The sequence below is a fragment of the Muntiacus reevesi genome, chromosome 3 (assembly GCF_963930625.1).
Source record: "Muntiacus reevesi chromosome 3, mMunRee1.1, whole genome shotgun sequence".
In the NCBI taxonomy this organism is placed as follows: Eukaryota; Metazoa; Chordata; class Mammalia; order Artiodactyla; family Cervidae; genus Muntiacus; species Muntiacus reevesi.
Window position 1 is genome coordinate 66,267,336 of NC_089251.1, and position 24,359 is coordinate 66,291,694.

The window sequence follows — 24,359 nt, forward strand, 5'->3', positions numbered from 1 at the left end:
CTAGACCAAAGCCTTCTGGTAGAGAAATAAGTAATACCTCTTGACAAGAACTGTCTCTCTGCTTATCATCAGAGCCCTCATTTCAGTAGTGTTGAAACTTCTAGAAAATTTGTAATGGAAAGTCAGAAAGAATGAAGAAAAATGCAGAAACCAATGGAACAGTTATATATGTTTAGGCCATCTGCTCAAACCAATTTAGGCTTTTATCACCACAAAGATGTGTGGTCGTGGTTTGTTTACCTTTCTCTTTTCAATGGTAAGTTTAGAACACAAAAGCAACTAAATGAAAACAAACACTTACAGATTCAACACAGGCATGTAATCAATAATGACTAAAATTTTAAAACAACACTGCCTGTGATTTGATTCATAATAGCAGAAACCAGACTCTTCAAATAATCAACTCTTCTAGCAAACGATAAAAACAAAGCTTCTTCTCAGTATATGTAATAATTAAAACATGATTCTAATAGCTTTGCTTTGTAGGAGAACAGACTAGACTAGAGCATCCCAAAGCATATCCTATGAAACCCTAGTCTAAGAGAAGTTATGAAAAAAAAGAAAAAAGAATTCCAAAGTCAGCAAAGTCTGGGAAACATACATCATTCTTCTTTCTACAATGCCTATTTATAAAGGCTCTGAGAAGTTCTTTACTAAAGAAACCCATTACAGTCTGCTTCGCCTGGCATTCTCTTTTTAAATAACATGTTAACATACTGCAAAACTAGTACTCCGAAGAACTTGAGAAGGAATGCCGAATTAGATCATACTACCTACAATATCGGGCTTCCCTGGTGGCTCACAGGTTAAAGCACCTGCCTGCAATGCGGGAGACCTGGGTTCGATCCCTGGGTTGGGAAGATTCCCTGGAGAAGGAAATGGCAACCCACTCCAGTATTCTTACCTGGAGAATCCCATGGACGGAGGAGTCTGGCGGGCTACAGTCCATGGACTCGCAAAGAGTCAGACACGACTGAGCGACTTCACTCACTCTTCACTCACCTACACTATCATCTATGATTGGTCAGAAACTTTTAATGCCCACACATACCCAATCTCTTCTCTTTCTGGTCACATAGGTACCCATATTACACTTGCCTTGCACCCCCTGCACCTGGGCAAGGTCATGTGACTAGTTCTGGCTACTAACTCACATGGACCCATCAATCAGAGTTCTTGAGGGAGGAAAAAATGGGGGAGATCCCCCTGCCATCCTGTGATGGGCACAGACTATGAATGAGGAGTGCACCTCTCTGTCACTGAAATTTTGGAGATGTTTGTTACTGCAGCACTAGTTAACTTGCTTAATACACTTTGTTGGGGAGGTGGTGGGTGGACTTTCTTAAATCAATGAGTTGACTTAAGAGACAAGATACATATAGAGATAGAAATATTTGAAGGATGGGAAGGTAGATAGATACAAGACAGATAGAACAAGAATGCATCTTTAAGAAGGCCACTTTGGTCTACAGAATCTTAAGTCAAGAACAAAAGATCAGTGAGCTAAAACTAAATACCATGGCATGGGCTAAACTGAAGTGGCCAAGTTTAGCTTGCCTGCAGTTTAGTTTGTTGGCACAGGTGGGAGTGAGAGCAGTAACATCACTCACCCAGTGCCTATACTGTGCCAGACTCAGAAACAAAGTGTACAGACTACTGCTTTTAATCTTGATTCTGTGATAGTTGGTACGTAACTTTTCACATCATCTCCCTTTCACATGAGAAAACCAAAACTCTATTAATTTGCTTAAGATCATATCACTAATAAATGGTATTTATATAACTATAGGTGTCTATATTCTTTTTGTTATACTGTTAGTCTGAATTAGTAGAAATATCTAAATGAGGAAACTTAAAAAAAAAATAGTTTGGAGTGTCATTACTCTAAAGTACCTTGTAAGAATGTGAAAGTATTATAGAATCAAAAAGGCAAACTTCCAAATGAAAGACCTTGAGCTTTTAAAGAATAAACAGGATGTTCTTATAATCAACATACTAATCACTTACAAAGGATAACGGGCACTTCTTAAAAAAAGTTTATTTTTTCAAATTATAAAAGTAAGATGTACTCACTGTAGAACACTGGAAAATACAGAAAAGCACTGACACAAAAGCAAAAATCACAAGTAATCCTATCACTCTCCCCTCAAAATTAATATTTGCATTTTTCTTATCTCTTTTCCTTTTTTTCTTTGTTTTTCTGTATAGTTGAAATCACATCATTTATATGATCCCGTGTTCTGCTTTTTTCCCCTTATTTTAAAAACTTTTCCATGTTATTAGGACGTTTTCAATAACAGTATTTTTCATCAGTCTAATAAAAACTAATAGCTACTTATTTGCCAGGTATTAGACTAATCACTTATATTAACGCATTTAATCCTCACAGTAACTCTCCAAGGTCTGTACGACAACTGACCCCACCTTACAGATGAGGAAACTGAGACAGTATGGTTAACGACTTGCCCAAGGTCACAAAGTGAATCCATGGTAGAGCTGGGACCCAGACCCAGGCAGCCTCTGAGCACTCTAAACCACTATACTGTACTGTCTCCATAATGTTCCTTCCTCTAATTTACCAATGACAGACATTTGGGTTATCACCATTTTTTTCTAATAAAATAATGTTACAATAGACATTTTTATAGGCATCTGAAGCAGTATTTTATCTAAGCCTATTGAGACAGCCAAATTCTTCCCATTTCAACAAGTTCAATTTATTTTCAGCTAGCTGACAACAGCTGTGGAAACATCTAACGCAGCTAGCATTTCATAAACCAACTCACTGCTCCACCTACCCCTGGTATGAACCTCCATGTGGTCCTCACCTGTCCACCCCACTGCCATCTACAGCAGATGTCTGTAATGTTTCCACCTGCCTTCACAGGGCACAAAGAATCAATTAAAACCATGGGTCTGTTCTGTGCATCTCCCAACATACATAAGCAAATTCTTGTAAATTTTTATGTCTGGAATACTTTAAATGCTAACCTTATTTGTTCCTAGTCTTATAAGTTCTGACAATACAAGGCATACAGAGAGAGATAAAATGTAATATGCATGTATAAAATTGAAATGAATGATTTTCTAATTTAGACCATAACCCAGAAAAGGGATATTCAAATATTTTCCTTTTTCTTGCTTTTCACTATTTACAGGGAATGACTGAACTCTTATGCCATATTAAAGGAATGATTTGAAATGAAAACAACCCAAAATGGAGTCTCACAAGCAGATCGGACTACGGTGTAAGTAAAAAGGGAAGGCTGCTGGCTCTGGCTCACATTTCACACCTTCTGAACTCAACTTACCAGGATGGCTATTCAAGGGCATGTTTTAAAAGACACAATGTATAAAAGGAGGGAAATGAAAAAACATAATTTAAAAAATTTAGAAATCATAAATTTTCCAATATGTCAACCATATCACATAGAGAATTAATTTGTCATTTAAGAATGAAAAAGATCAATACTTCTAAGAAGTATCTCCACAATTTCTACAAAACTTTTTCATGTTGTAAAAAACAAAAAAAATGTTCTTCAAAGGTTCTGAAACACACCTAGAAAAGTAATGCTAACTCTACTAACCAAACGCCTAAGAATTATTAAGTATCTGCCTCTGTATGAGGCACCTACATAGAGCCAGAAATGATGTCTCTATACAAGGAGAAGCCTCTGAAATATATGTAAGATAATAAAAGTGGTAAAGCAAAATTCAAAATATAAATCTGAAGATGGCAATGTAAAAGAAACAAAGCCATTTGCACGGTCCCCTAAAAAGCTATAAAATTATTGCAATTAGTTCTAAGTCCAGATTTCTAATGGATTTTAAATTAGAGAAAAATTAAGATATCTGTTCGTACAAACTTTTAGAAAATTCCTACTAAGAACTTGGTTTGTATATAAGCCCTTTAAGATAAAGTTCATTCACTGTTTTCATATTATATTTAACATCTAAATCCTCCATTTTTATTTTCACTCAGTAATCCAAATACTGTATTTCAGAAAATTTCATCTTCATAGAACCCAAACTGATAGGTTGTTTAGATTATCCACACGGGCAACCCCCTGCCTTCATCCGGTCCCCTCAGCTCCCCCATGTGCTGTTCATGTCACCATCAGGCTCCAAACGATCTGCACAGCCAAGACTGCACATCTCCGCCCCACACCCACCCTGTTTTTATCAGGTTGACTTAAAAAAACAAGACTTTCAATAAAAAAAAATAAAAAATTGAAAGGCTACAGTTACAGGGTACATCAATACACACAAGAATCAAGTACTGCAGACAAATGGCCAATGAACAAAGTCAAAAAGTGAGTAAGCAAAGAAAAAATAAAATTTTGCAGGACAGTAACCAATGCCTTTTGCTTTACTTCTATAATGTTTTAGCATCCAACCATCAATAATTCATACCCAAATGATTATCAGATATATAAAATATAGGAGTTTTTTTTTCATAAACTTTAAAAAAAAAACTTTAAAACCTCAGGGTCCCAATTTTCATTCAAACCACAAAGATTGCATATTTTGCATTGAGTGGAATAGGTGGGGTAGAGAATGCTCCACATGAGGTCTCATTAGTCCAGGGAAAACCACTCAAGATTTGATGTTACACAGAAATATTTTCCTTCATATCATCATAAGATTTAAGATTACTGGAACAAAAAGATAAATCAGTAAAAATAAACCTTGCTAAATGAAAGATGAAAGCCACCACCTCTGTTTCACTTATTTGCTCAAGTGAAATGACAAGTTTCAAGATATTTTGTTAAATGGTGGCTATTTTAAAACAGGACAAAGCTGCATCACTGCTCGTCACACGGCTTGCTCCCAATATTGGCAGTTCTCCAACACATTCCAACTTTTTATGCACAGTTTTGCTGAAATCTCACCCCACTTATCTTTAAAGACACACTAAGTAAGATGCTGCCACATTACACAACCAACCTGCCATTTATTCCCATCCGTTCACTTTGCACAATGTCTGACAAAAAAAAAAATCAGACCACCATCTGTGTGGATGCATCTTAATCCAAATGATCTAATTCACATGGGTTCCCAAAAGATGTATCAGAATATTATTCAAACTGGGAGGAAATGCTGGGTGACAGTGCTCTGAGGAAGGCTGAGTACACACCAGCCAAGGAGGAGAATAGATACAGTAGGATAAAAGCAAGTTCAAACCCTGACTACAGATGTTAGACCCCAGGCATGCCGCCACTGCCTACATTTTGAGGCAGATTACTAATCAGAGTGTATTTTAAAGGATAATCTCAGTATTTAATGAGTCCCATTACCTCCATGAAAAGAATGGTTTAACATAGCATTACATCCTCTAAGTCAGTGTACTAATTGTTAATATTTGGCCAAAAAAAAAAGTCCTCTTCAAAAACAAGCTGGAATGGTTAACCACACGCTGTTACATTCCATTCTTGCTAAAAAAAAAAAAAAGAAAATATTTAATTAGCACATTTGATCCTTATGCTCTGCACAGCTGCACGGCATTCCAGTGATAGGCCAGCTATCGACACACGCTCTACATGAAATAACTACTTAACTTCAAAAGTTGAGAAGACTGTGAAGCAGTTCTCAAGCATGACCCACTAAAGATACATTTATTTCATGGGAACAAGTTCATTTCAACAAGGGTGTAGTCCAAAGGAAATATATACTATAATTTAGATTAAAATATTCATGTAAATGTATACTAGCAAAATCATCCTTCAGAGCTGGAAATATATATTTATAAATATATGTATATAAATATATATAAAACTCAACTGACAGACAAGAAACAGTCTTCCTCAAGAACAAGACAATAAATTAGCCTGTTCTCTAATTAAACTTTCATCCTTTCTGAATCAGAGGTGATTTTTAGAACTAGGATGAAAGCTGATGTTCTTACTGTCAGAACACACACATACTTCCAAAGGAAAACAATCCTTTGACAATAAGAAATCATCCTGATTGTCAGGGAAACTCCGGAACTCTTTTAGCAGCAGATGCCGATGTAAAACCAGCACACACACACACACACACACACTCACACAAAACCCACCTTAAATAAAAGAGAGAATAAAACACAAAGTGTGCCCTGGTTTCTCCTCTGCTCAAATGGCACACGAATGTCTCTGCTCCAGGCTCAGGGTGCTTCCTGGACTCCACCCCGGGAGATAAGATGGGTATTTAAGGACAGCTGGCTGCAGAGCTGTCAACCTCACTGTGAGAAGGACCAGACCCCTTTCAGAGAAGTCACCCGACTGACACCTCTGACCACTCACCTTCCAGAACAGTGTGCGGTGTGCTCACCCAGTCAGAGGGCCAGATAACGCTACATTCCAGCCTCCTGCTCTCCCTCACCTGGGGTACCAGGGCCAGACTCTGGGCGCTGTCTCGGCTCAATGCCTCCCCTCGTGTCAAGACTCAACATCTGTAGCTGCCTGTAGGTCAGCAGAGATCCCTCCCAGCTCCACGCTTCGGTCGGCCCAGGCACATTACCATCAAGCATTTGGCCACCCTCAAAGAGATTGGGAATTTCTAAAGAATTCCTCATTTGGAGAGAGTTAAGTCCACACAGTGTATCTGAGTTCCATCACCCAAACTTGCTCCATCCATCTACCCAGCCCCACTCCATCCATCCTTGGGCCCAGCTCAGATCTCCCCTCTAAATTGCACAAGGAGCTACCACTGGCTTTAGTGTATAAACACAGGAAGAAGGTCATTTGCAAATTTTCCTTGGGGCCAACCAACCCAAGTGAGAACCATAAGGAACCTTACAGAAATTGACGGCAAAGGCTTTCCTTCTCTTCCAATGAAAGGGCATTTCTCCACTCTTTCCACACCCTCATTCCCTCAGCACATGAAGAAATCATTTTACCACCTTCTTCAGAAAGAGGCCAACTACTAAAATTAAGGCAACAGAGAAGCACCAGTGAGTCACCCGCATCATTTCCATCGGTCGGCTGCCCCACGACTTAAGGAACAGGTCTGCAGAATCAAGTATGCAATACTGCCTTTTCTCCTAAAAATAGATCCTGGACCCAAAGACAGAATTCTCAGAGTTCAGCTAACAGAAAGACCCTAGGAAAGCGGAGCCCTACTGTATTCGTTCAACAGTTACCACCAAACCCAGCCCTGTAAAATTTATTACATTTAAAACCAAGGTTATCATAACCACCTCCATCCCATCCACGACACTTTCTAGGGTAGCTGTTTCAGGCTCTGAAATCTGAAGACAGAAATAAAACCAGATGTTGTCTGAAGCAGAGGGATCTCGCTCAAGGGAATTCATGCAACTCTGATGGGAATTCCTCTCAAAACAAAACAGAAAGCACACATTACCTAATGAGAACTTAATTTCTGGTACTTTTCCACTGTAAAACAATTTTTAAAGGAAGTATCTATAATAGCACATTTGGGGTTCTCTAAATCTTTGCCGTTTTCCTTAACACCTACACCACTAAAACAACTCAGGGAAACCGACAGTATCCATAAGTCACAGTTTTAAATATGAATAATAATAATAAGATATTATGTCCTGTCATGCTTTGTGTACAAACTGGAAGGGTAATAAACATCAAGGGATGATTTAGACTGTGAAAACTTCACTTATTGAGCTTAAGATCTGAGAATTGATCCTAATTTATGAGATGAACAAATATGTACAGAGGGAAAAGGGGTTTAAAAGACAAACATCAAAATGATAACTGCATGTTTCTGGGGTCACCAAATGGAGTCGGTAACTTTAATTTTCTTTTTTGTATTTGTTTATTTTCCATATGCTCTATAATATTTATTATTTTGCTAATAAATATTATTTTTAAATTTTAAAAAATATTTATTTATTGGGCTGCATTAGGTCTTAGCAAGAGAGTTCCAGAAAACCATCTACTTCTGCTTCACGGACTATGCTAAAGCCTTTGACTGTGTGGATTACAACAAACTGTGGAAAATTCTTAAAGAGATGGGAATACCAAACCAACTGACCTGCTCCTGAAAAACCTGTATGCAGGTCAAGAAGCAACAGTTAGAACCGGACATGGAACAATGGACTGGTTCCAAACTGGGAAAGGAGTACATCAAGGCTGTATGTTGTCACCCTGCTTATTTAACTTACATGCAGAGTACATCATGAGAAATGTCGGGCTGAATGAAGCACAAGCTGGAATCAAGATTTCCAGAAGAAATACCAATAACCTCACATATGCAGATGACACTACCCTTATGGCAGAAAGTAAAGAGGAACTAAACAGCCTCTTGATGAAAGTGAAAGAGCAGAGTGAAAAAGCTGGCTTAAAACTCAACATTCAAAAAACAAGATCATGGCATCCAGTCCCATTACTTCATGGCAAATAGATGGGGAAACAGTGACAGACGTTATTTCTTGGGCTCCAAAACAGCTGCAGATGGTGACTGCAGCCATGAAATTAAGATGTTTGCTCCTTGGAAGAAAAGTTATGACCAACCTAGACAGCATATTAAAAAGCAGATATATCACTTCACCAACAAATGTCTGTCCAGTCAAAGCTATGATTTTTCCAGTAGTCATGTATGGATGTTAGAGTTGGACCATAAAGAAAGCTGAGCACCAAAGAATTGATGCTTTTAAACTGTGGTGTTAAAGAAGACTCTTGAGAGTCCCTTGGACAGCAAGGAGATCAAACCAGTCAAATCCTGAAGGAAATCAGTCCTGAATATACATTGGAAGGACTGATGCTGAAGCTGAAGTTCCAACACTGTGGCCACCTGATGAGAAGAGCTGACTCATTAGAAAAGACCCTGATGCTGGGAAAGATTGAGGACAGGAGGAAAAGGGGAGAAGAGAGGATGAGATGGTTGGATGGCATCACTAACTCAACGAACATGAGTTGGAGCAAGTTCCAGGAGATGGTGAAGGACAGGGAAGTCTAGCCTGCTGCAGTCCATGGGGTCGCAGAGTCGGACATGACTGAGTGACTGAACAACAATGGCAAAGGTCTTCGCTGTGGCACATGGATCTTCACTGCAACACAAAGACTGTTACCGCATTTTGTTACCACCCAGGGATTCTCTAGTTGTGCCACCGGGGCTCAGAAGTTGTGGCACAATGGCTGAGCTGCTTCATGGCATCTGGAATCTTAGTTCCCCCATCATGGACTGAACCCATGTCCCCACACTGCAAGGCGGATTCCTAACCACTGGACCACCAGGGAAGTCCCTGACATTTAAAAAATTTTTATTTTGTGATGATTTATGCTAATTTACATTTTTTGAAAGTATATATTCTTCATAAATTATTCAGAAAAAAACTATGCATACTGTATAAATTAGCAGACACTGTCGAAAATTCAAGGATTCTAAAAAGGTGGAAAAAATGAATATTTTAACTTTTAAGACAATTGTACTATCAGAGCACTGCCATGCTACAGGTTAAAAAATACAAAGGAAAATGTTTAAACATCACAGAGAAAAATAAATAAGAATTGTCTTCAAGAAGAATCTAGGTTTTCCTTCCCCTTTGGGAAAAAGCCCTAGAGCGCAATAAAAATATGCATTGTCCCACCTCAAAGTCTCTGTGTAGCTGGTGAAGAACATTCCAGAAAAATGTGTAGCCCATGAATATTTAGATTTGGCATTGAAGCAAACATACCTGGACAAAAATTATCCCTGACAGCCACCCAAGAGGGTAGGAAAACAACAAGAAAATTTCATCCAGAACCAAAGGCTTGGCCTCCACACAGAGGATGCTCCTATCAGCCTCCCCTGTGGCCCAGTTTCGACATCTTTTCCCACACTCTACGGAAATGGCAAGGCTCTAACAAACTACATGTTTAAATGAGGAATGGAAAAATCTTTTCAAAACTTCAGCATTCTTTACACCTTCAGTACTATGAATGCTGCATTTCTGAAAGCCCCAGTAGAAACACATAGGGTATATTTAGCCGATTAATTATTTCACTCATTAGTCTTTATCCAGCTAAAATGAGGTTTGTTACAGGAAGTGTCAGGATGTTCTTGACAAAGGCCAAAAGTTTATTGCTAAGTATTTTCCAAAATATGGAGAGATGAAATAAAAATTCCTCCACAATCCCATACCCAGAGATAACCACTGTTAGGCTAATGAACTCACTAAGCAGAGACATATTTAATTATACCAATTAAACACTGAACATACACACTTCAAAAGAATGAATTCTAATTATATATCATTCTAAATTTCCTAGTTCATCTGCTGGGTTAAAAAAAAAATTGTAGTTATAGTCTGATACAGATTTTATTGTCTAGCTAATGGCTTCATGTTAATATGTTAAAAGATCAGAACCAGCAAGGCACTCCAGATTCTAAAGCAGAGATGCCAAATGGTTCTAAAACCATTTGGGTGTTTACTTGTACTGTCTGGAGTTCAAAAAGAATGGAACTATGATGCCTATGTACATGGGCCAATGTTAAAGCAATCTTGAAATTATAACATCTTACTTTCATATCTCAAAGCACACTTCACCTGAAACCCTCCTCAACCAACCATTTAAAGTTCAAGGTGGAAAAATTACAAAATTCCTGAAAGTAAACTAAGTTCATTTTTCTAAGCTACATTTTACAAAGTACTAATACGGTTGAGGGCTTGGACCATAAAACAGAAAATGTTAATAATATTATTTCCTCTCAAACATTTCCCTCACCGGCTAAGGACAAAGTGACTCATTTCTGGGATTCACCTTCAAACCACTATCTCGATAAAATTCCCCACTTAAACAGTCTTAAAATAGTCCTTTGTCTCCCTTTATGGCTGAGATTTTTCAATCACACACATCTCTTTCTCATTTATGTGACACACAGACAAAAAGATATCATTATATGCATACATAAATATCACATATAACATTATATAAAAATCTCTTTTCATAAAAAAAAGGATAGTATTAAAATTTATTCCTCCTACTCTTAGCCTGAATATTCCCAAAATGTCGAGAAACCATTAATTGGAAGAAAATCTAAATCTGAAGTCATATTTATTTGAACATTTTCACTTGGAATTTTTTCTGCATTTCTGATCAATTCCAATGAAACCTGATGGTATAATGGTTACAAAATTAGCTCCAGCAGTAGTATTTGGGCTTCTACAAGTGAGAACAAATATGTCACAGAATTCCACTGCTCTTTTCTAGCAACTGTGCAGTTTGGACATAATAAGAGAAACCTGGTCTTCCCCACTCTTTAAATTGATGCAGACTGTGAAGTCAAGCTAGCCTTCCAGTATATCTGAATGTTTTAGCCCTCTCAAACTCACACTTCAGAGGGTGACTTATACATGCTGATGTTCTCTCACTGCTCCACATAACAGCAGAAGACAGATAAGACAATTCTTTGGAATCTTAAACTATTCCCTAACAATAATCTATAACTGGCCAGGCTTACTTTTTTCTTTTCTTTTTTTTAAAATTAAAGGGTTGATTGATTTTTTGGCAGTGGAAAAAATGATCCTCATGGTTGTCTATCATTGATTGCACTCTCATTTGTAAAATATTTTAAAACTCCAAATGAGAAACATTAAGTCATAGGAATTTCCTTTCATACAAGAGAGGAAATCACCCATCAACCTACCATCCAAAGCAAACCATTAACATTTCCATGTATTTCCTTCCAGGCTTTTATTTAATATAACAAAATAGGAGTTACAGCATATTATACAGCTTTGCATAGAGATATTTCCACTGAATATTATATTGTTAGCATTTGCCCTTTTCAGTAAGACTCTAACAAACAATTATTTTTAAGCAATACATTGAATTCCATCCTATGTACTGCTCCATAATATATTTGACTATGACACATTTGCTTTTTCAGTATTAATATTGCTAAGAAAATTCTTGTTTAAAAATCTGTCCTTATTTTTAATTCTTTCTTTAGATTACAGAACTACAAGGGGAATTTCAGTCCAAATGGTATAAACATTTATGTTTTTTGTTATATATATATATAAATACATGTATCTTATCAATGTATTAACAATTGTATTAATCCAAATATTCTTCCAACAGGTGATGCAGAGGTCCAATCTCACAGCACCCCAGAGAGCATTACCTATCTACCAATTTAAGTGAAAAATTAACTGTTCTAGTTAATATTTCATATTACTGCTGAGTTTGAACAACTGCATACAGTTATTGGCTTCGTTGCTACCTTCTTTTATAAACTATGTTCCTATCCTTTCCCTAAGCACTAGGGTTTCAGTGTTTTCTTGTTTATTAAAAATAAGGAGTAAGCAGGTTTGCCTTTCCTATAATTTAGACATAGGGACAAGTTTAATATAGACTAAACTTAGTATTATTTAGCTGCAAGATGGTATTGTTATGGGCATGTATCTTTTCTGAATAAATTAAACTACTTATTTGAAAGGAAGCATAAAGGTGACACAAGCTAAGCAAAACGTCCACATTTTATGACAATTAAAATGTACTGTGATGGGCACTGGATTATTCCACTCAACTTCCTTAGTCCTTTGTGACAGAAACACAATGCTACCACTTTGCAGATGAAGATACTGGGGCCTGAAGACAGGTCAATGCAGCTTGCCCAGGGTCAGGGCATGGAGGGGTCTGATGGAGGAATTCCAGGGCCTAAAGGTTGGGACCCCTGCATCCAACAGCCTCTTCCCAGTCACTCTAGTCCTGACCTGTCTCCTTCAACTTCTCAAACATTACCGCCACTAAGAGTTCTTCCAGAACCTCGAATTCAACATGATTAAAGACAAACCTGATTTCCTTCCCAATGAGATATCCACTCATGCCCTTCACTTGTCTATTTCTCTCATCATGATGATGACCATGTTCTTTGTCATTATTCAAATCTCAACTCTTTATTTTAGCTCTCATCCACTCAGGTCCACTCCCATCCAGTCACCCTACAAAGAGTCAGCAAAGGATCCGGTCTTCACGACCTTTCTCCCAGCCCTTCCCTCCTCCTCTCAGCCTCCACCATCACTTGCTCCCTTAACCTCTGGGCTCCCACCATCACCTTGTTCCCATCTCCCTGTTTCTAGTTTCCTTCTGTTCCATGTGTTTTGAATATGGCTGAAGTGTTGTGTTACTCAACTATCATCACAGAATTTTAGATGTACAGGATCTTAAAAACTAAGTAGCAGATACGATCAGCAGGTAGTTCCTGATTCAAACACTGTGTGGAGAGTTTCTGGGGCTCTAGATCAGCTCTGTGGAAAGAGTGCCCTGACTGATTTTCTACGCCTGCCAGGGACACAGAGCGTGGTGCCCTTGTGGCAGAATTTAACCTTCACTATGGAAGATTCCCTGGAGAAAGGAAAGGCAACCCACTCCAATATTTTTGCCTGAAGAGTCCCATGTGCAGAGGAGCCTGGCGGGCTACAGTCCATGGGGTCACAAATAGGACACAACTGAGCAACTAGCACTTCATTCCTTCATGGTTTCACCTAAGTTTTTCATTTTATAAATGTAGATCTGAGACCAGAAGGATTAATTGCTTGCTGAGGTCATACACCTGGTCAGTAAAAGATTTTATCTTCTACACATACAGAGTATATTCTTTTTTTTTTTTCAGGTTGAAGACTTTATTGTATGCAAAAGGAAAGTACTTGTTGGAAAATTCCATCGTGGGAACTTCCTGTACCCTAACACCAGTGTCCAAACCTGCTCTTCTGTAAGAGCCAGGTTGTTTTGAGGCTGGCGACTGTCACAAGGCGTCCAGCCCGCCTCCCGGCTGCCCTGTGACCTCCTCAGCCTGGCTCAGGGTGGGCAGGGTCCTCCATCATAGCAACAGGGCATTGGGTTCAGAAACTGATTCTTACTCAACAAGGCAGTAGAACTGTAACAGCTGTACACTTCTAGTAGGAATGTAATCAGTACAATCACTCTGGCATTATCTAGTAAGGCTTGGCATTATCTAGTAAGGTTTGGCATTATCTAGTAAGGCTGGTGATGCACATACCCTATGATTTGGCAAATTTCATTCCTGAGAAGGAGAGAAAAATAACATGTTTGTGTGCATATGCACGTACCCCTACATACTAAATAAGAGACATGCAGAGGACCCATTCATAGCCATCCTTTTATAAAAGGGGAAAAAAACAAATTAGAATCAATCCAAACTTCCACCTACAGTAGAAAGAATAAATAAGTCATGATGGAATACTACACAGCAGTGAAAATGAATGAACTACAGCAACAAAATGAATGAGTCTCAGGAATGTTAATCTAAAAGGACAAGTCACAGAATACATAAAGCATAATTTCATTTATATAATATAAAGTTCAGAAATGTACAAAAATAAATAAGAATTTTAAAAAGGATAGCCCATAAAGAAGATCAAGGGAATGATAAACACAAAATTCAGGGCTGTGGTTATTTCAGATGGGATGATAGAGGGTTACAAGGGTGACTCTGAATGTATGACAGTTTCTTCTTCTTGAACCAGGTGGTGACTGCCTGTGTGTTCACTGGTTTGTGATTCAGTAACATCTTCTATGAGCATTATTCTGTATATACAAATCACTTAATAAAACACAACTATAAGGGGGAAAAAATGGGCCAGAGGGTCAGGATATTGAACATACCAGGAAAAACAGCTGATGAGAAAAAACAAGATGCCAGAGGTAGAGCTCAGGGGTCTCGCTTCCTGGACTCCAGTTTTGCTGTCTCAAAGCTAACACCATCTTCTGGAGAAGGAGGGGAAGATTGTTTTTTCAACTTCAGAGGTGTTTTAGAAAAGAATCTAAAGAAATTGACTAGTCTAAATAAACATAATAAATAGAACTCTTCCACCTAAAAGTTACAGAAGAACTTTAAAAAGTATTTCAGTATTAAATATAGTATGTGCATCAATTTCTTAATGATGCAAGGGGGGAAATGTGCTGATACTTCAGCAAAAAACAAAAGTAAGATACTAGAAGGAAACTTTTGATATGGAGGTCCCTTAGCTGAAGGTATAGAGCGGTTTTTTGATTTAATGTGCATACAAATCACTTAGGGGTCATGTTAAAATGCAAATGCTGTTTGGGAGGACTGGGCCTCTAAGAATTTGCATACACAACAAGCTCCCACTTCGTAGATGATCCTGTGCTGAACGTCAGGATGACAGCGAGACATCATGAAAATGCCTTCTCTGGTGATGTTTAAAAATATAAATATAAGAGTAGAGGTAGTTTAATTCTGCCCCCAAAATAGAGACTGATGACATTATTCCTACACTATAAAAACTTGGATACAAGACACCTGTTATCAGAAAAATCAAGAATGCTTAACTAGGTCTTTTGCAAAGAAAAGGTGCTTCGGGAAAACAGCAAAGACTGGAAATTTACAAGAGAACTCCAGGAGAGATTTTACTCACCTCCACAGATCTAAAGAAGTAGCTCTTCCAGCCTAGGCATTAGCTCTTTTCTTATGGAATAATGGTTTACATTCCCAACAGTCTCAATAGAAGAAACCAGGACAACCATAAACGATATTCACAGAGCATTAATTAAGCCTTGATTATAATGCAGATAGTGGTGGCGAGAACAACATAATTATGGAGCATCACATCACTGCATGTAAAAAATATATATGTTGGGCTTTAAAATTATAAGAGTATGCTTTTAAAATGAAAAGTTTACTATTTCAATAAAAATATCAAATAATTTCCACTTGTCATGTCTATGTTTGTTTAGTAGTACTTGAAATCCTTCCATCTCAAAATAGCGCTTCTACATGAAAAGTCATACGCTCGTACAGCCAAGACAAAATAACCACTCCAATACTCTTCCAGGGAAACTCTGCCACTGGCAAGTCTCTGCTAAGGATGTGTCTGTCACAAGGGGAGCCAGGTCTTGTCCCCTGCTCCAACAACATCACAGACAGTTGTTACTACTCTCATCCAAGGGATGCTCTTTACTGAAAGCCTGCACAGCAGGAGACGATCAAGGGACAACATTTTCCTCACTGGCCTGATGCTTCTCATTCTCTCTGATGAAGGTTCTGGTCAGACCAGAGCCAACAGAGCTGCAAAGAGCTTGACCTAACGGAATTCTGCACCTGGTTAAGTCAGAACAGCTAAACCTCTAGTGACATCGACACAGGATATATTCTTACAACATAGTAAATCCAAAATGTTTGGATAATCCATGGAAACAATACTCCCAAACATTTCAATGCAACGTGATTTTATACAACCAGCATAACAATGAAGCCCAAATCTAAAAAGTTCTATATTTTAATGGGCTTCTATTACTGAAACTCAAAATGAGGCATAAAAACCACACAATCTGCAGTAGATTCTACTTCTGTGGCCAATCTACAGAAAATCAAATGCCATTAATCTGGAATAATTAGAGATCTAAAAAATAAAAGCAGACACACCCTTGCTTTGAAACACCGATCGTCCCTTCCAGTTAGCATACTGAAATTCCCTTTTCACCTCTACATTCTAGAACAGCCTGGGGGTGCAATGTGAAATGTATCCCATTGGCCATCCCACACTGAACTGCAGAAGTGGCATTTAGAAGGGAAATTCCTTGTGTACCACCCCAGACTAAATAGACAAGGACGCTGGAACGTCTCCTTCTAACCAGATACAGCCACATAGGCCTTGGTGGTCTGCCCTTCTCCACCCGCTCCCCATCTGCAAAAAAAAAAAAAGTGTGTATAAAAATACACATACATATAAACAAACAAACGCAGTCAGTTACTACCACAGTCCCATTATTCATGACGGGAGACTTAACCCGTCTATCAAAACCAACCTGAACACCAATTTACCATCAATCATAACACTCATTTACTAAATCCTTAATAAAGAATCCAAATATGTCATTGTATTTGAATACTGAAAAAGCAAACGACTAAATCAAAGCAAATACAGGTTAAAGAAATCATTTACCATCCGTCAAAAGCGTATGTAAATTCCTTTTAAAACAATCTACTGCATCTTAATATTTTTTTTAAATATCTCAGGGACATATGAACTAAAATATATATCAATTGTTTCATTTCAAAAAATGGTTTCCTATAGGAAAAATTCATATTCAGTGTTGATCAAAGACAGAGGTACTGTAATGCCGTAGATGTAACGCTTCAATTAATAAACATCAACTTTCCACATATGATGAAATTGATGGAGAGTTGGGTTGTGGTTTACGGATTACAGGTGATCCACAAAAAGACGCTGCGACTCCCAATACAGACTGCACCATGGCCTCCGCACACCGCTGGGCCGGGTCCTCCCGCAGCCCCTCCCTACGGTGGCTCAGGTCCCTCGGTTAGAGATTAGATTCCGGTCCGCAGCCGCAGCCCGACTCCCTCTGCCCCGCATTAGCACTGCGGGACACCCCTTCATCCCAGAACGGCCGACAGGCGAGGCAGCCGGGGGTCACCCCCAGAGAACCTCCCCCCTCACAGCTAGGTGACCTGGTCCTTCTGACGCCCCATCCAGCTGAAGCAGCATGACAAGGTAGAAGCGGCTCCGGGTCTCAGCCAAGGGCAGCCCTGGGCCTGGGTGGGGCCGGGCGGGGGCTGCAGGCGCCCAGTGGCCGTGCCAAGCCCCGCCAGCGAGAAGCAGGGGAGGCTGCGATCCTGCGGCATTGTGCTGCATCACGGCGAAGGCAACGGGAGCCATCCATCTTGCCAAAAAATCACATCCCCGTCCAGATAAACCCTACCGAATCCATCTTCCTCCTCCGCCGAAGCACCCCCCACACTCGCCCTCTCCTCACTCACTATCTCGCCCGGCTTTTGACTGGAAAAATAACGGGCACATCTTGTGTACCGAGCCCCACAACACTCCTCCCCCACCCCCCACCCCTATCTGATGGCAGGCACTAGGCATCTTTCCTATCACAAAAACAAAGGGAAGGCTCCTCGCAAACGAGGGCCGCGGGCGTGGTGTGAGGGCTGATGACCAGAGGGGCTTCCAGCCCATCTCCCCAAAGTCAGGCCCGGAGGGTCCCTGCGTTGGCACAAACCTGTTGAAGAGAGGGTGGCAGGAGCTGAAGGGCGGGCGCAGCGGCAGCTCCGCGCCCCGAGGCGGCTCCCGCCCAGCCCTGGGAGAGCAGGGACCGCAGGGAGGGCGGGGGGCGGGAGCGAGGATGGGCGGGAGTGGGGGCGCCGGGCCGCCGCCTCCGGTTCAGCTGCAGCGCGGCGCAGCCGGGACCACGCCTGGCCGCATCCCCCGTACCGTTACGCTCAGAGCCCGGCCCTGTCAACGCCGCCTCCGCTCGCCACCAGCCGGGGCTAGAGCGAGGGCACCTGAAAATATATCCTTGCGACTGCCCACTCCGCAACCACCCCCGCGCAGCGGCCCCCCGCTGGAGGGAAGAGGCGGCGGAGGGAAGAACGAGGAATCGGCCCCGATGCGTCCGGTGATGAGGCTGGGCGGCCGCGGTGCGCACCGCGGCTGTGCAGCCGCCTCACTGCGAAGCCAGCCGACCCCCGCCCCGCACCGCCCGCGTACTCAGAAGCACTGGGGACCCGTGTCCCCGCGCCGCCCCCGCCCGGGTTCTGCAGCTTCCCTGCCCCCACGCCGCTCCCCGGGCGCAGGACAGCGGCGGGGCAGCGGCGTCCTCCTGGCCTGGGCCCGCGCCCCTCCTCCCGCCGCCCCGAAGCCAGCCCGGGAGGCAGCCCCAGTGAGTTGGCATCTTCCAGCCTCCGGCCCCCTACCTACCTCCCGCGGATAGGGGGGTGGGGGCGCCGGGGTCCCGTCCTCCTCCCGCTCCTCGGCGGCCGGGCGGGTGGGCCGGGAGGCGACTCCGCGGGGCTGTCCGCGGCTGGGGCCGGGGCTCACAGGACGGGACCGGTGGGCGCTGCTGCGCGGGGCTGCGCGCTCGCTCCGGGCGGAGAGGCGGCCGAGGGAGGGACTGGAGGAATCCGCAGCCTGCACGGCAACAGCTGCACGGATTCCGGGGGCTGGGCTGGAGCGCGGGGCGGGGGGAGGAGGGGAGGGAGCTGCAGGGAGGGGGCGAGGGGCGGGGAGAGGAGCGCGCGGACGCGGACGGGCGGGCGCCGGGCGCGCGCACAGACGCGCGCTCACACGCTCTCTCCGCACACCCTCCACCCCGCCCCTGCGCTCCTCCCTCTTCGGTGGCTCGCTAGCGCCCGGCCTCCCCGCTCGTCCAGAGCCCCGCAGCCGCCCACCCGGAGCTTGTTCCGCGCGCGACCCGGACCTCGGGCGCGTCCACGCTCTCCCCGCGGAGGCTCTGCCCTGGCCCAGCGCCGACCTTGTCCTCTGCCGCCGGGACTGGCCAGGGCTGGCCTGGGCAGGGTGGGCACAGCCGCCGCGCTCTCCGAGCCAAGGGACGGTGGGGGCTTTGTCCCCACAGCCGGCGAGGTCCAATTTCACGTTTCATTTGAGGCTAATTCGATTATCGCCATGGAAAGGGGCAGCCTAATTTTCTACGTGACTCATGCAGCCTCTTTTTGCCCGCGACGTTAGCGTTTGGAACGCGATGGAGAGAGCGTGTGGAGGGAGGCTTTGGAAAGTCCGTTTGGTTGGTTTAGTTTTAGATCTAGGTGGTGATGCCTTGTAGGTTCTGCCCGGCCTAATGAAGAGCGACGGTGACCTCTCGGCGCGGAACCTGGGTGATGGAAGGAGGGCGGTTGTTGCTCGGCGAAGTCAAGATCTTCGTCCTTCATGAGTGACTTTTCACCCTTTCCCTCGCGGTAGCTGTAATAGACCCCACAAGTGGTTCGTGCGACTCTTGCCTCCCTGGCCTAACGCCCAACGCCCACTTTAGCCTGGTTCGGGTGCCCCTCCCGAGCCGCTCCCGGAGAGTGGGGGCGTCCCCGGTGCACTGGCGACCCCGCGACGGCGGGAGGGCTGACTTCCCCTACCCACACACCGGGCGACGGACGCCGACCGTTTCCTCCAGATTCGGCGAGTGTGCGAGCCGGTTCTCAACCAGCTTGCTCACCCTGTCAGTCCCTCAGGCTATGTAGAAATTCTGGAACCGCCGCTGTTGAGGAGAAAAGATGGTGTCATCACCAGGACCACAAATAGAAACGCTCTTCAGAAAACAGTCGAGAAACTGACTTTTCTGCCTGCTCTGTAAGTGCCCAAGGCGGCAGTGTAAGCCTTCAGAGGGAAGAGGCCTTTCTCCGTTGTTTGTTTTTAAAGCCCTAAGGCTTTTCTCTTGAAGATATGACCCTCAAACCCTAAATTAAAACAAAATTTTTTTAATAAATAATAACAATAATAATAGACCATGAGAGATCTATAAATCAACCAGGTCCACTGATTTGCGATCATGCTTCTATCTCATGCTTCTATATTTTTGTATGTAGTTTTAATGAATATTTAAAAATAAAACTAAACCAAATCAGCCCAGCAAAGTGAAGATGATACTTCCTTTCAGGCCTTCACCATATGTTTGAATGTTTGACCAAAGTGTATATTTGAACTGTATGAAAAAAATTGAGGAAGGCAAATAATTTAAAATTTTTCTCACAAGGCTGATCACCACAGTCAGGTGAACTCTCAAAGGGCAGGTTTCTTTGTCCATTGTTTGTACATAGTAGGCATTTAAAAGGTACTCAAAAAATATTTGTTGAATTGAACAGAATCAACATATTTGTGGCTGCCCTTATTAGGTAAGGTGAAATCCGACTAGAAATAAAAGTTGTTTCCCTTTCACTTATTTTGTGCCAGAGTCCCTAGCCCCTCCCCCACCACAATGTTAATGAAATACCAAAGAAAACAATGGCAGTACTGAGAAATGTCTGTTTAAATTCTTTCAGTGTTATTCTGAAATTGTGACTCTTAACTGTTTCCTTTATCACAGATAACAGTATTCGAATAAATCTTCATTTGATGGATGAGTCACCTGCCCTACCCCAGTCTACTCCCCCTTACTTTTAAAATTTTTCCTTCAGAAAGGGAAGCCACGCATATCTTTAGCAAGGTACTCCAGTAAAGTGGCAGCAAGTATTCAAAAAATGTGAAAGACAAGGATTCAGAGTTTCACTGTGAGTACCTGACTAGCAATTTCAAATTCTTACCCTTTGGTGGGGGGAAAAAAAAAGCATCACCCAGGAGAGCCCAGGGTATCACTGACCAGGAAAAATTAACATGTCCCCCATCCCCAAAAAAGTCAATCTGGAGAGGGCATTGAAGAAGGCACATATCTCTGTAGAAGGACAGAACCGAGAAAAAGAAAAACCATTTAGGCAATAATAAAGGTACTCAAAAGGATTATTCTTAAGTATCTCAGATGTAGCTTTGCTGAAGTTTTCCCTCACAGTAGAATCAAAGTTGATTTAAAGGAACCTAAAACTCATCAGTGTCCTCTCTGTAACTTCCTACTCTCCGTTTTCAAAACCTTTTGAGTATATATGGCTTTGTCTCCAGGCATGATTTGTCTCCAATAAAGTTGGAGATAACACTTTATTTCAAATTTTTTTTACAGATATATATACTTTAATTTTCCATTTGCAATGTAGGCGGAAATCTTGTCAACCTACTTATTAGTCACTATAGACTAGGTTATGAAGCTGTAACACCAGTTCCCAAATCTCAGTATAATATGCTAGTTACAAATCAACAAAAACTTGATTGCTTATACACAGTCAACTGTGGTTCCAAGAAACTCTCTGAGGAAGCTATCTTCCAAATGTCAGCTCAGCATTCTGGAATACTTAGATGCTATGGTACCTTCATATCAGAAATACTTCTGCCCAGAAATGGCACAAAGTTTTCTTCACTTGCATTTCACATGACTTGCTTTGTTAGGTGACTACAACTAAAATCAAAGATTGATGAACAATAGTGATGTCTGCCACCACTTGTTTTATTTAGAAAAGAGGAAATGGTACTTTATTTACTTGATTATATTAGCCCAATTAATACCTGTATACCTACAAACTATCATGTATAAAATAAGCTACTAAGATATATTGTATAATGTAGAGAATACGGACAATATTTTAAAATAACAAAAAATTATTAAGATTATAAATTTTAAGTTGTATATATTTTACCACAATAAAAATTTAGAAAAAGAAAGCCCATCTTTTATTGTACTGATTAACATGCTAAAATTTTAAAATGAGGACACGTTTTGAAAACTTGAATAAATTCTTTTCATTTCTAATATTTTTAAACTTGACTTCCTTTTAATGCTGAACTAGTCTGGGAAGTCTCCTCATATTAGAAATGTTCCATCTGGTGATTTACACATATTTATTTTGCACTGGGGAAACCTACAGACTTACATGTTTAAAGTATCATTACCACGAATGAATAGTTTCTGAGCACCAATAGCACATTTATTGCTCAGTAAAATAATTCATTCTTTCATTTATTCAAGAAATATGTATGCCTTAATCTGTTCTAGGCTGTGAAATAGAGCAATGGGCAAAAGAGTAAAAAAATCACTGCCTTCATGGAGCTTCCGTTGTAGAAGGGGGTATGATCAATAAACAAGTACAATATGTGTATGATGATTAATCTGACTATATGGTAATATAAACTTTAGAAATAATATTTATAACATGGTCAGGATAGTCTCAGCTTTCTATATAGGATCTTCAAAATTTTCTGTTAACAATGGTAAAGATCATGTGTGTTCATGCTAAGTCGCCTCAGTGGTGTCCCACTCTTTGCAACCCTATGGACTGCAGCCCACCAGGCTCCTCTGTCCATGGGATTCTCCAGGCAAGAATACTGTTGCCATGCCCTCTTCCAGGGGATCTTCCTGACCCAAGGATGAAACCCACCTCTCTTATGTTTCCTGCACTGGCAAGTGGGGTCTTTATCACTAGCGCCACCTGGGAAGCCCAGTAAGTAGCAACTATAAAGTACTTTCCAGTTTTTTACAGTGTTTTAGCAAATAACATACTTTCTTGTCCTTTTGTCAGTTCTGTGAGGTGGATATTAACCCCATTTTATAAACGAGAAAACTGAGACAGATAGTTTGAGTTTCTAAGTTTATGCAACTACTAAGTGACAGTGATATCGACTTAGAAACTAGTACATCAGAGCCGTGTGCTTGAGCATTGCATATTATTAAAAAGTAGTTCACTTTTCCAGATGAAAAAAGTTCTAGAGATGGATGGTGGTGATGGCTGCACAACAATGTGACTGAACTGATGCCATTGAACTGTACATTTGAAAATGATTAAAATGCTGATAAATGGATAAAGATGTGGTACCTATATACAATGAAATATTACTCAGCCATGAAAAGGAACGAATTTGAGTCAGTGGTAGTGAGGTGGATGAACCTAGAGCCTGTTATACATAGTGAAGTAAGTCAGAAAGAGAAAAATAAATATTGTATACTAATGCATACCTGTGGAATTGAGAAAAATAGTACTGATGCAGGGAAGGAATGATGCAGACATAGAAAATGGACTTGTAGACATGGTAGGGGAAGGACGTAGGGAAGGAGAGACATAGAAAATGGACTTGTAGACATGGTAGGGGAAGGAGAGGGTGGGGAAAATGGAGAAAGTGGCATTGACATGTATAAACTATCATATATAAAAGAGATAGCTGGTGGGAAGTTGCTGAATAACACAGGCACCCCAGCCTGGTGCTCTGTGATGACCTCCAGGGGTAGGATGGGGGGAGGGGAGGAAGGCTCCCAGGGAGAGGATATTTGTATGATTATGGTTGACTCAAGTTGTATGGCAGAAACCGACACAACATTATAAAGCAATTTTTTCTCCAATTAAAAAACAAAACAGTATTTTTTTTAATTTTTAAAATTATTTTTAGTACTTTATAGAATCTTTTGTCCATTGATTGTTAGTCAATAAACAGATAAAAGACATATCAAAAAATAAAAATGGCTAAGATGGTAAATACTATGTATATATTACTACATTTTTTTTTAAGTTCTTAAAGAAATTCTGAATTTAGACCTCTGGAATAGTAGATTAGATGTTCTCAACAATTCTTCACTTAACCCACATGTTGGATTACACTGTTTACTTGCTGTGTTGTATGCACACTGATGTCTGTGGTACAACAAACACACTCTGCTGGAAGACTATACTCTTCTATATCTGTGTATTTCAGTTCCCACCACTTGTGTTGTATATTTACCAAGGCAGTTATGTCTCTCCTCAAACTTGTTTATGCCAGTTATACTTATTATACCAATAATTACATTTATTATAATTAAGCATTATATAAACCAATTAAATATGAGTATGAAAGAGTTCTTTCAGTGGAAACGAAGTTGTGTATTTTTGAAATGTCTGATGAAAGGCTAAAATTATTACCATCAGATTATGTGTAGTCAGTTCTGTTCAGTTCAGTTGCTCAGTCATGTCCAATGCTTTGCGACCCCGTGGACTGCAGCCCTCTAGGCTCCCCTGTCCCTGGAATTTCCCAGGTAAGAATATTGGAGTCGGTTGCTATGCCCTCCTCCAGGGGATTT

At 41.2% G+C, this 24,359-nt stretch overlaps 2 protein-coding genes across 3 annotated transcripts in view; one reads left to right on the forward strand and one right to left on the reverse strand.

The window, feature by feature from the left end:
- SPTBN1 (spectrin beta, non-erythrocytic 1) overlaps nt 1–18,834 on the reverse strand; it is a 200,366-nt gene extending 181,532 nt beyond the window's left edge. The window contains exon 1 of one of the 2 annotated variants that reach the window (XM_065929289.1): nt 18,644–18,834. The gene's annotated coding sequence lies outside the window, so the exon portion shown is untranslated. Of the gene's footprint in view, nt 1–17,945; nt 18,064–18,643 lie in introns of those variants that run through there. The other variant, XM_065929290.1, reaches the window with a different exon arrangement.
- On the forward strand, nt 18,069–21,887 carry LOC136164390 (synapsin-1-like). The gene is made up of 2 exons (XM_065929292.1): nt 18,069–18,605; nt 19,506–21,887. Exons 1-2 carry the CDS (start codon nt 18,069–18,071, stop codon nt 19,611–19,613), a joined length of 645 nt encoding a protein of 214 aa, XP_065785364.1. The 3' UTR covers nt 19,614–21,887.
- The last annotated feature ends 2,472 nt before the right edge of the window (nt 21,888–24,359 follow it).

Bases quoted from the DNA above. Each gene is read 5' to 3' on its own strand.
- LOC136164390 (XM_065929292.1), top strand. From the start codon at position 18,069: ATGGGCGGGAGTGGGGGCGCCGGGCCGCCGCCTCCGGTTCAGCTGCAG. The intron at 18,606-19,505 runs GTGAGTTGGCAT...GATGCCTTGTAG, and splicing joins CAGCCCGGGAGGCAGCCCCA to GTTCTGCCCGGCCTAATGAA.